The 13,383-nt window shown below is 37.5% G+C and overlaps 1 protein-coding gene across 10 annotated transcripts in view; it reads left to right on the forward strand.

Annotated features, from left to right (window-relative positions):
- The first annotated feature begins 742 nt into the window (after positions 1-742).
- osa (trithorax group protein osa) overlaps positions 743-13,383 on the forward strand; it is a 113,987-nt gene continuing 101,346 nt past the window's right edge. For 8 of the 10 annotated variants that reach the window (XM_089728703.1, XM_089728711.1, XM_089728710.1 and 5 more), the window contains exon 1: positions 743-2,190. In XM_089728703.1, the coding sequence (XP_089584829.1) occupies positions 1,654-2,190 (537 nt within the window). In that variant the 5' untranslated portion in view covers positions 743-1,653. The remainder of the gene's footprint in view (positions 2,191-13,383) is intronic. The other 2 variants (XM_089728705.1, XM_089728709.1) reach the window with 1 other exon arrangement.

The raw sequence follows: 13,383 nt of genomic DNA on the forward strand, positions 1-13,383 counted from the left end.
ATCAGTATATTCAGTCGGCATCAGTGCGCCATTTCGAGAAAGCGGCGCGACACGAAAATCCTCTTGTTGCCGACAGTAACTACATACGCGATCCTGTGGACCGAATGTTTCGTTTGAATTGTTTGGTGCTAATTAATATTGTTATTTGTCCGACTACATATATTTATACGACTATGAATCGTTTAATAAATAATAGTTGTGTGAAAATAATAGCTAGTTTTCGTCAAACATATGGACAGGCTCGGAGGTTCAGGCAGTTATAAGGAAATAGAGATATCGATAATAAGTATCGATAATAAGCTACTGAAGGCCGTTGCTTTGTGAATAAACCTACACCGAATTTGAATCGCGACTTGTTGGTAAAAGGACACCAAGTGACTTATTTATACTTCACTTTTGTAAACATTTCATTTTAAGTTAACTTACAAAACATGAGCAGATTTTACACATTAATGATTATGAAAATAAAATAAACCATCCAGAAATCGGGTTTAACACATGTAGTAAACAGATTTCTAGATTAAAATATGTAGTCAACTCAATAGTAGTCGAAGACTTATTGCTTTTATGGGCGTACCGAGCATCTAAGTTTGTTGTTACATGCATATTATTATGTAGTCTGTAGGTTTGCGAGGGCCATGGAGTTAATAAGTACCTACAACTAACTCTATGGCGAGGGCTCTTAACATATTGTGCATAGTCTATGTTTTACAACATGTCAAAAAATTTACAAAATATGTTGGTAAAAGTGCTGATCTATTCAAAGTCGGTGTTGCAATAGCGGAGTTTTTCTCGTAAATATGCGATACTAAAATCTTTCGATAATACTATACAACAATAGAAATGTTATGGTTTATCTAAAGGTGGTTTTTTAAATATGTCATCAATTTTCTTTAAATATTATTAAGATAAAAGATACGAGTTAAATGTTCTGAAGTTGTATACGATTGCATTGGCGCCACGGGAAGTGAGTTAATTTTTTAATGTTGGTACACCTGCATAACTACGTGGTCGCAGTAGATCTCAAAAATGTAAACATGTATTGATAATACTACGAATAGAATCATAATGATTCATTAAATTGATAATTTTATCTATTCTGTAACTATCTGTATCAATAAATTTGGTAAAATAGTATCACCATTCCATTTGAAATTAAAATTGAATAATTCCAATTTATAACCGAAGTGAACATAGTCAAAAGCGCCGTCGAGCGCTGCAGAAATTGAAGTCCGTAATGGCGGACGCTAATAATTTGGAAGTTTTGTGAACCTATTGTTCTGTTTTTCGTAATTCAGGCTGTTTACGTACCCAGGAATGCGCGTCGGTATATGTGGACGTATACGGTGTGTGATAATCGTGCAAGTGTATTGAAATGTTGTATTATGACGTGACAAAAGCGCCTGCTAGATATGTAACCTTTTCCCTAACCTCGTTTACGCCAATGAAGTAGATATGTGATCGATGTGTGTTCGTCGACAAACGATATTTAGTACGTTTTTCATTACAATCAGTGCGTAATTAATCAGTATTTTAGTGATGGAAGTGTCCACGTCGCGGTTTTGGAATCCGACGCCCGATTTCGATGTAACGTAAGCGAGCCGGTCGATCGCAAAAGCGAGTGTAAGCAGGGACGGCCGTTGCCAGCCGAACATGGCTGCGACGCAGGCAGAGTCCCAGCGAAGCGAAGCGAACGTTGAGCAAAATCCTCCGGAACAGCTCAGTGAATCTCGGAACGCTCTATTACAAAACGGCACCGACAAGACCATTGGGCGCGTTCCGCCCGATGGCGTCGTGAACACAAAGAGCAAGTCGCCTATGTCGGCCGAAACGGGCCCGCCACGCGACGGTGGCGAGGCGCCCGGCCACGATCGGCCCGGAGAGCGGCCGTTAACGGACCAGTATGGTCAGTATAGATACCCGGAAGCCGCAGATCCGTATTACGCGCGGCCTGGTTTTCCCGGTAAACCAAGGCCACCTCCGCAGCAACCACGTTTCTTTCCTGGGCAAGCGGTATCACAAGCACCAGGGCCCACGCCGACGTTAAACTCGCTATTACAGTCGAGCGGGGCGCCGCCACATCGTTACCCAAACAGCTACGAACAACCCCCGGCGGGCTATGGGCCAGGATGGCCTCCACGCCCTATGCCACCCTACAATCCTCAAAGCAGTCCATATAGAAATTCAACAGTAAGTACACCGATTTTATATTTCAATAAATGTCTTGCAATCTTATTAATTCTTTATATCATGATATACACTAATAGTTTACAACCTTTACAAAATTATTATCTTTAACTTTGTACTTCATTTACTAACATGTTAACAGTAAACATTTGGGAACCTATACAGTAAATTTATAACATAACTGAAATATAATCATGAAATATCAATCTAGTATTTTAAAAAAAACTACAATTAATATGCACTGTTCATATTAATTTGTAGATGAATTGATTTTCTCTACATTATAATTAGATTCAAAGTATCTATAAGGAATAATTATGTAATTTCATTACCTCTAATTGATAATATTAATGTCTCTAATTAATAACGTAAATTGTACAAATAAGTTTTAACTATTATTTCTCAGCAAAAATAAACAAACATTCTTCAGTAGGCTAGCTATGATTTTTTTACTTTTATGGGCATTTAATTTACTGTTAGTAATGGATAGCTAAAATTATAAATATAACTCGAAATCAAGTTCTTTGTTTTTAAGAAGAAAGGGTAATTTATTGCCTTGAAAGTAATTCTGTTACTCAAACTGGAACTCTATATACCTGAAAAAGTGTATTGACCAATGTAAATGATATATTAAGGGTTTGCTCAAAATTTTAAATCTAAAACAGTAACTTTTTAAAACAATTATGATTAGTTGGACAATAATTTAATTTTGAATATAACAAATTGGTTTCTGTACCTGAAAAATCTGAGAACTAATGAAATTTGCAAAATTTTATTTAGCAAAAGTTACCAGCATCATGAGTATTTTGTTACTGAAAGTAACCTTATTTAATCCTCAACTTGACCGAACACTCATAATTAAATGAAAAGTCAAAAAACATCTTCTTCTTCTTCTTCTTTGTCGTTTCCTCATTGCTGAGGGTCGTGACCACCTTGGTCCAGTTTTTGCATCAGCTTCCTCCAATGTTGCCAAAACATTTGACAATGATCAAAAATACCAAGAAATTGTAAAATTGTTTCAAAAACAAAATTTATCAGTTTATCTACACAATAACAATATAAAATGAAGGTCATGCAAAAATATACTACTTATTTAAAAATAAATCTCTTACCAGATCCAAAAATGAAATTATTAACAGGATAAACAGTGTCATGTTTTGGTAAAACTTCAAATTATTTAGAAGTGATATTCATCAGATTAGGATAAAGATCTACTGTTTGCAAAGGTTGGCAGTTCTTTCTTTCTTTTAATAATATTTTAGAACATATTTTTAAAGAAGTAAACAAATAGATATCTTTATTATCTTAGAACCAATTAATTACAAATTATTGGTTCAAATAGAAAGAAATATTATTATCCATCCAACTCTATGCCACTGATGTTAAGATTTAATAATAGTGATTAGACTGATAAATTACACACAACTATTTATCATCGAACTGATACTCTTATTGTTGTTTTGGTATAACAAAATGGCACATGAAACATTTTTTATAAAATGAATACAAGTCACTATTCCTATTCTTATTTCTTATTCAGTCTTATTTAATGGTTAAGTAAGCTCAAAGACTATCCGAAATGTTTTTTGATACTTTGAGACATAAGATCACAGTATTAATTACATTAGCCATAATTTCTCCTTTAAACTTGTAATGCATATTTACCCACCTGAGCACGGATCAAAGCATGCTTTATCAACAATACTTCGGGTAGACAATAAGTAGTCAAGACAGAAAAGATGATTTTCTCACAAACTCACTGCTTCTGACACCCTGTTCTGAAGAATGTACAGAGGGACTTAATTCTATGCTTTTTACAAATTTAAGTTTTTTTTTATTGCTTAGATGGGTGGACGAGCTCACAGCACACCTGGTGTTAAGTGGTTACTGGAGCCCATGGACATCTACAACTTAAATGCGCCACCCACCTTGAGATATAAGTTCTAAGATCTCAGTATAGTTACAACGGCTGCCCCACCCTTCAAACCGAAACGCATTACTGCTTCACCGCAGAAATAGGCAGGGCGGTGGTACCTACCCGTGCGGACTCACAAGAGGTCCTACCACCAGTAATTACGCAAATTATAATTTTGCGGGTTTCACTTTTATTACACGATGTTATTCCTTTACCGTGGAAGTCAATCGTGAACATATCTTGAGTACGTAATTCATTAGAAAAATTGGTACCCCGCCTGGGATTCGAACACAGGTACATCGCTCAACACAAATGCACTGGACGTCTTATCCCTTAGGCAACGACGACTTCAAATTTAAGTCCTAAGAAGTATTTGTTCTAGATAATTACATTATCTCTCATTTCTCATCCATAGTGTGTTTCAAGAGATTACATTTGTGAAATTTAGCCCCAGTATAAAATTCCCAAAATCGTATATCCCATCTTATCGTCTTACAAAATTGGTTTGAAAAGAGTCCTGAGTCTAATGGCTTTATCAAAGGCACAATAAACCTTAGAATCTTGTATATTAATATTTGATACTTCTTTGACTGAACGAATGACACTTTCTTTAAGTTGCGTTTTTTTATTATTGCTTACATAAGTGGATGAGCTCATGACCCACTTGGTGTCATGTGGTTACTGGAGTCCATAGACATTATCTAGACGTTGAGACATGAGTTTTAAGTTCTCAGCTATCACAGTGTAACAATGGGCTCACCCTTCAAATCAAAATGTATTATTACTGCTTCACAGCAGATACAGGCAGGCTGGTGATACCTACCTGTGCGGACTCTCAAGACGACCTATGACTAGCAATTGTTGGGCCGCATTAAAAACAATATTTTATTTATTTATTGCATTTGCTGGCAGACGAACATACGGCCCACCTGATGGTGAGTGGTTACCGTCGCCCATGGACGTCAGCAATGCCAGGGACAGAGCCAAGCTGCTGCCTACATTGAATGGCAAATCACATGCATGCAGCTATGCAAGATTTGTCCGCTTTTTTATCAATCTTCAAATTGTGTAGTCTATCTATTTAAAATAAAATAAATAAAAATAGTATTCTAGGTCAATAATTTTTATTTACATTACTGCAAACCTGATGATAGATAGCATGGCATTCTGGAACTATAATATAGAACAAGATATTCACAGTTTTATACAGATACACAAATAATAACTGATTATTTAATTTGATGACAAATAAAAGATGCTTACATATTAGGATTAATAGATAGATTTGATTTTGTGATTTAAAATTGTATTATTTACTTGTATTAGGACCTCGCTTGAGTCCGCACGGGTACATACCACTGCCCTGCTTATTTCTGCCGTGAAGCAGTATTGCGATTCGGTTTGAAGGGTTGGGTATCCGTTGTAACTATACTGAGACCTTAGAACACATATCTCAAGATGGTTGGGTGACATTTACGTTGTAGATGTCTATGGGCTCCAGTAACCACTAAACACCAGGTGGGCTGTGAGCTCGTCCACCCATATAAGCAATAAAAAAATAGACAAAATTAGTGAGTAACTACTTTTATAATCCTGTGTTTATTATTTCCAAATTTTGAAATACTTATTACATTTATTTACTTTTAGAAAGATATGAATATCATTTCATCATCTTTGACCATGAAATCTGTGAGATCTTCAAAATAAACTAAAGAAATCATAAGAATAGTCTATGACATGAAAAAACCAATGAAAATAAATGTTGGCATGGAGGTTTTAATTTGATTAACATAAAATACCTTAAACAACTAACACACTACTCTTTAGATATTCTTGTTCTTGGTGTCCAATGCTCTAATTGTTTTTGTGTCTGCTGAGGTAAATATATACTGGTACTTGGTACTAATATAAAAAAAAATAGCATTCATTATCATTGGAGTATTCATTGAAACTGGTATTTGGGCTTAGATATATAGCTTATGATTCTACCTTCCACAATAATGACACTGATTTTACTACATCTCATTCAGTCAAGTAATATTTAAATAGCTTATGCTTTAAACAGTAATATATTATTATTATTCTATCATATGATTTTAAATGATTTCCTAAAAAAACATGATACTTGGTTGTTTTTCTAGGTTGTTGTCAAAAAGCAGTTTCGTTTTTTAGTGTATGGTGATTCGTTTTTCCTTTTTTTTTGGGGGGTATGTATGTTTATCAATTTTATAAGACAAACTTGCAATTGGCCACCAATTATTATTGATTTCAAATTGTAAAAAATTATTGCACTTCAGCAAAAATAGAGACGGGATGTTGGTATCTACTTAACTACGATGATTTAAAAGCATACATAGCGAATAAGATGTATGGACTTAGACTCATCAATGATTTGATATTTATTGGATTATTGATAGTAATTTTATTATAAAGAGTAATTTAAAGTAATTGTGCTAATCTTATTGAAATAATACCTTAATAATGATCAAACTTATTCATTTAAATGGATCGGTCTGTTTCTAAAATTTTGTTTATACTGTAATATCATCATTCAATCAAAAGCCACGGGCTACATACCTATGCAGTAATACTGACCAATATTTATTTACTTATTGAATATTGATTTGTATATACACAGAAACATGGGAACATTCAGCCATGACCATTCTGTTTACTGGTAATGATGATAAAAAATTATGAAAGTTATTGATATTAGGCCATTATAAATGGGTTATACGAATGTTTATAATTATAAATTTTTTATACTTAGTATTTATAATTAATACATTTTGATAGATCAAAGAAAGGGATCACTTAATTACTAGCTTAGACTCAAAGCGTCAAAAATAAATAAATAAAACTATCAGACAATCGTGCTTGTATATTCATTGATTAGGGTCACTAGATACTAACAGTACAAATAAAAACTGTAGAAACATAGTCGCGGCGTCTGTTTTTGCGGAAATAAAAACGAAAGTAAAGCGATGATAGTGAAAGTTTGATGTGTAGGCAAATATTACTCGGTTCCAAGCGGAGATTTGTGCGTCCGTATCTCGGTTCCAAAGCGGTGTAAAGTGCACGCGAAAGTGAACCCTTCTCGAGCGTTTTACCTACCACCTCCCCCTTTGCACATGTTCATATACATATGCTTTACATTGCTTCGTATCACACGACTCGAATGTATGTACGTGTATTTGACGGAATCAACGTGAGTGAAGTCTGACATCTGACACGTGTAGATTTACTGTTGGGTATTTTCATATTCATTGTGAACGTTTTGTATGATGTTGTTTGTTAGGCTTTTACAATTGGTGTATAAACATTGTGTAAATCGCTGTAAAGAAATATGAGTGATGAATATTTCTCCATTAAAATGGAGGCATAAAGGATTAATTTAGATTTAGTATAATTGCACTGATCGTATACTTGCCAATGTGTAATCAGAATTCAATCTATTCTCAGTAGTAGGCACTGAAGAGATGATCGCGAGCCACGACCTGTACACTTGACCAAAGCTCTTCGTTTCTGACGATACGAAACTTCTGGTCATTGTTACCTTCTGGAAATGCACTCGACTACCGTGCACATCGTGCGGGTCTACTGTACTCCGTAACATGAGTAAATACTGCTGTTGAGACGTATGACTACCATTCACCACGAACAATTTATGATTATAGACTGAGACCTCAACCAATTGATTTTCTCGCCAGAAGTTCTCAGTGGGTCGCGATTCCGATCCGGTGGTAGATTCTGTGAAGCACTGCTCTTGCTGGGGCTAGTGTTAGCAAATTCTCTCAGGTTGCGCCCCTGAGTTCCTCTACCCGTCCGAGCGCAGCTGGAATATCTCCTTAGGGTACCAGCGAATAACAAGAGGAAATCGACAAGTTCGACGAGGATGGAATCCTTCGGGTGGCCGCGGCTCTGGGTTGCCCCGTCGCGGGCGGATAAGTAATTAGCGGTGGCCACAATAACAGGGTTTTCGTGTCGCGCCGCTTTGTTGAAGTAGCGTTCTGACGCGTCCTTAAGATACTTCGTATCGGTACTAGATTTAGGTCGTCGTGAAGATCTACATTCCTCACATGTCACGGTCCTCCGACGGCTATCCTGCAGAAACGGGATTGGATGACCTGGAGAGAGTTAATGTGTGTACGGGCCGCGTGAGCGAATACTACACTTGCATAGATCATGATAGAACGTGTGCAAGTTTTATAGAGTGTCACCTTATGAAGGGAGAGTTCAGTTCGCGTGCAGATTATGGAGTAGAGTCCATAGAGTAGAACGTGGCTGGGTCGCGTACTTTCTTAATGTGGGGCCCGAATGTCATTCCTCTGTCGAGAGCGACGCCTGCGTATTTAGCCTTCGAAGCCCAAGGTATAGGCTGGCCAAAGATGTTAATGGCGGGAATAGAGTTACCGTGCCTAATTCGTATCGAGATACTTACAGTAGTGTCGGGGGGTTACGCAAGCATGAAACCTAAGCCACAACATCAGCCGGCCGACTTTTTCGTCAGATCTTCTCAGCTAGTCGCAATTCCGATCCGGTAGTTATTCGCAGGACCCTTGAGCTATTACGTCTCTTCGGAGGCAGTCGGGTAGCTGTTTGCAAACTCCACCCTGACTGAATTCGTGCTCGCCCACCTGTCGAAGTGGAACTAAAAAAAGCCTTCGAGCTATCAGTAATCCTTCCATTGTAAAAAAGAAATACCTGACCCTTTTAGAAACTGCATAATGTATTGAAAGCGTTTAATTTCTTAAATATTGTCATAAACATCGAAAGAACTTCTAGATAATAACCATTACTGGAAGGCTAGTGTTAGCAACTTCACCAGATTAGAGCCCCGTGAGCTATGCTGTTAGTCAGGTTACGCTGGCATATCCCTCTAAGGTTACCTGATTAGTTAAGAAAACACACAAAAATTGTTGTAGGTCTCTCTATTATGCATTGGTCACGCATTGATAAATAAATATACGGATGGTCCACCATTAAAGTGCAGAACATTGACATGCGACATTGTATTTCTCTAAGTCTGAAGGGATAACACGAACCAGCGCTGGTGGTAGCACCTCCGTACTAACCCTTTTTTACACAATAATATCCTATAAACCGTTGACTAAGCAGTATTTTTTTTGTTTTACACCCTCAATAGTCTACCTGTCGATCGATACTGGTGCGCCGTAGCAAAAGTAACCTATGTCTCTTTCCTCAACTGCATCAAATAACTGCAGGCTCTGCCCTGAAATGTTGATCTCGGATATTCCGTAATGCCTATTTCTCTTAGGTCCCTACACATTTTAATTATATATAGCCACTTCGTCACACTAGTTTGGAAGTCTCAGTTTCATTGGAATAACGGCTCTCCATGTGTATATTTATTTTCCTTAGCACGGAGTACGGATATAATAGCTCGGGTAATCGCGTATCATCACCTAGACCGTGAGATCATCTGTTAAACCAAAGTGAAGAAATAATCTTAAATACTATCATAAGTAACAGTCACGTTTGTTGACGAAAAACATCGTAAAGTTTGTTATTGTACGCTTCCGATAACTAACTACATATACTTCAAAGGGAAATCTTATGTTTGTAGTTAGCGGTAGTCCAGAGCGGCGGTCGGCCATAAAACAATGCATCGAACACGTGCCTGTTTACACTTTCGAGTTTACATTCAAGGTCGTATTAGTAAGGATGCAACCTGCCTGTGTAGGTGGCCGGCAAACAAATACCGGTTACATAACAATGTCCCACTTCCCACGGCACGTTTGGACTTCCGTCGGGCAGGGCTTTTTAAGTTTTATTAGGTACATTCAGTTATTGGTTTGCACAGGATAGCAATGGTGAAGGCTGGAGCAAGTCTAATTAAAACTTTTGTTATTTTACATTTAATTATTTGATGCTTCGAAAATCATCTTGGTAGGTGCGAAGCCGCAACGACTATAGAGATTAATTTGATTAAATGGACTACACTGTTGTTGAGTCTAAAATGGTACGCGTCTTGTAGGCAAATTATGAATCATGATTCGATTGTTATGACAATTTGGCAACTATTTCCATCGACGCCCTTCGAGCGTCGTTATTTGAAGCGTAACGTCACGTCACGTGACCGTTGTTTATGAATGGCTTAAATAATTGAGCATTGTGGAATTAGTCATTTATCTCGGCATGTTGTTTACCCACAATCGTGTTAGATAGTTGTCGATAAGGAGACACGTGGTTGGCGGGGTCGTCGACCCGATATACTCGTGCTCGCCGACAGCTCGGTAATAATAATAAAATGTTTCCGTGCGACTGGTTCAAGGGCGAGCCGCTGATATCGGCGCCCGCTATATTTAGATTTAGCTGTGTGTGATGTAGAAATGTGTGCGTTTCTCCACCTACACGATGGTCTTGCATTTGGAATCCCATGCAGGTCGATTCCTCCCAAACGACACAATGCAGCTACATCTACGCTTCTCAATATTTAGATGTAATTTATTGAGAAGATATTTAATTGAATTGGATGAATATGAAACGATACTTCGCCTAGACAAGGAACGATACGCCTAATCATATAATAAACGATGGTTCGTTGCGATCGGACCTTTTGAATACGAATGTTTTTGAGATTTACGTAACATATTATATTTTATAACATTGTTGACTTAATAACCCAAATTGAACGCTAGTCCGTTTCTTCCGATATGGCTACCAGTCTTGTTGTAAGTCGATGGGCTGAAGTTTGCGCAGATTAGGTTATAAAGGCTTAAGCTATAAATACTTTCGGATTTGTTACAATATTCCAGTTTCTAAATAATTTCAGGGGTTTGATGTCCGATGTCGTCTTTAGATCAGAGTGATTCATAAGTTCATTCGTCTGAAACAAGAACGAACATATATAATTACATTCACATTGGGTTAACATATTCTGATTGTCATTATAAAGTAGCAGATGAGGCCTATAAAATCAAAGGCAGCTAAATCCAAGTCTGTCAAATATGGTTGAGGTAAACTACAAAAATCGGCCCTAAACATGTTATTACGGATCCTCCCGATCCATCGAAGTACTGCTCTTGCTAGGGCCAATGTTAGCAACACGCTGAAATAACTTTGTTCGGATAGCTACGATATTCTTTATTTTAAAGCAGATTTATAAAGAATGAGAATACATATTACTAATAATCTGAATTTTAAATGATAAAACTTCGTTTATTAGTACTTAGTACATAGTAAAAATAAAATTTTTGAACTGAATTTGTTAGAGATTTAGCTGCATTTGTTATAACATGAAAACACTAAAGCGTGTCCAACTAACTAAACAAGATAGCGCCATTGTTAATCCATTTTACGACATCAAGGCGTTTAGCTGCCTTTGATTTTATAGGCCTCAGATCACCTTATATCGGATTCATATTCGAAATCGACGTGTCTGTGTTGAGTTCTAACCTGCTAAATGTCAACAATAATACTAGCACGTACACGTATTTAGGATAGCAAGCTTAGTGTTGCGGTGCGTAGTACATACAGCCCGAGTTGAATTCGCTCTCACTTTCGTATCACAATAGCGGCGATGTGTACATGAAAACGAGATGAATGCGCCAACTGAGACCGTTCGTTCCGAGTCCGTGATGTGGATTTCGTAAAATCAATGCGAACCGTCTGGAGCTCGCCGCGTGCCCGACCGATAATCGTGTCATTGTGCTGTGCTTGGATAATGGATACGGTCTCGTCTACCGCATTAGGTCAACGACCGTTTAACTGCTCTTTATTATTACATTAAAATCGGCAAAACAAATGTCGATCTTGAAATCTTGCGGAATTTCGGTCGTAGATTATTTAAAGTGGAACAACATTAGAATGGTCGTAGCATTTACTCGTGTATAAAGCTTCAAAGGTATAAATCGACGAACTCCGCGGTAGAAGATCGCCCCCCCCCTATGTAATAATTTCTTAAATCTAACGAGTCCCTGTGCTAATTTAGTAATGTAGGTTTTTTCCTATACAAAGTCAGTGGCGCACCTTAGTCGGAGATGACAGAAAGTCGCTAGTGGTGCCTAGGAAGTATAATTATCCTAACTTTTCAGTTTCTTATTAGAATTGTCTGGTAGAGCTAATCTCATTGTTATGATGGTACCATTTGGTCCTACAATGAATCCCTCTTCTTGTTGTTTTCTAAGCTACGAAGAGTATCATCAAATAAGACTTACAAGGGATCAGAAAAATGCACGGGATTGCTGTAACAATGACATTCCTGACGCTCATTAGCCCACTGAGTTTCTCGCCGGATCTTCTAAGTGGGTCGCGTTTCCGATCCCGTGGTAGATTCTGCGAAGCACTGTTCTTGCTAGGGCCAGTGTGACAAAACTCCGGCTTGAGCTCCGTGCTCACCTACTCGCCAAGGAGAAGCTGAAATAGCCTCTCAAGGCTATCAGTATAGGTAGGAAAAAAAAGACGCTTATTAACGGTTATGTTCGTTTATCATCTCATGGGCCATAGGCTCGTTACTCTTTGGTGTCAGAATAACAAAAAAGACAAAATTAATTTACTCATTATTTTCGATAACAATAAAAACGTCGGACACTTTTAGAACGCACATTGCGCCGTTGGAGAGTCTCGCGGAATTGGCGAGCAAAAACGTCACTCGTCACGTGGCTTGCATTCATTCATACAATATTATATAGTAATGGGGTCGTTAAACCGCGGTGACGTCACGTAATTGCCCGCTCCCTACGCAGGTCGTCGTTGAAATCAAAACGATCCGATTTAATAACAAGGGAGTTCCGTGTAGGTCAAGCACATTATCACCACGTATACGACGACCACGAACCCGACGTATCGGTCATGGAAATTACGTCATTTAGATTGATTTCATTATTATTCAAAGCCATAAAAATACGTTTATTTTATTATAGTATGTATGTACTTGGAACATTTATCGTGTTTTAATTAGATAACTTTGGTCTGAATTAATATCAACTTTGGGATTGTTTGTGTGGAATTTATGTGGAGGTGATCATTTATTTTTACTAGAGAAAATCATAGTACTAATATAAACAGTAAATGAGTTCAGATAATATTATCGCAACTTATTTTTGTTATATTTCGTGCAATCGTTAATGAAAACCTTTTATTACTACTCTCACGGGCTGCCTATTTCTGCTGCGAAACAGTAATACTTTCTGATTTGAAGGTTCGGGCAGCCTATATTGTTAGAACTGAAGCTTAGAACTCGTGTCTCAATGTGGGTACTGACATTTATGTTCTTGAGGAATCAATGGGTTCCGGTAACCACTTTATAATCGGGTCGG

The sequence above is a fragment of the Bombyx mandarina genome, chromosome 07 (genome assembly GCF_030267445.1).
Source record: "Bombyx mandarina strain Sakado chromosome 07, ASM3026744v2".
NCBI classification, from domain to species: domain Eukaryota; kingdom Metazoa; phylum Arthropoda; class Insecta; order Lepidoptera; family Bombycidae; genus Bombyx; species Bombyx mandarina.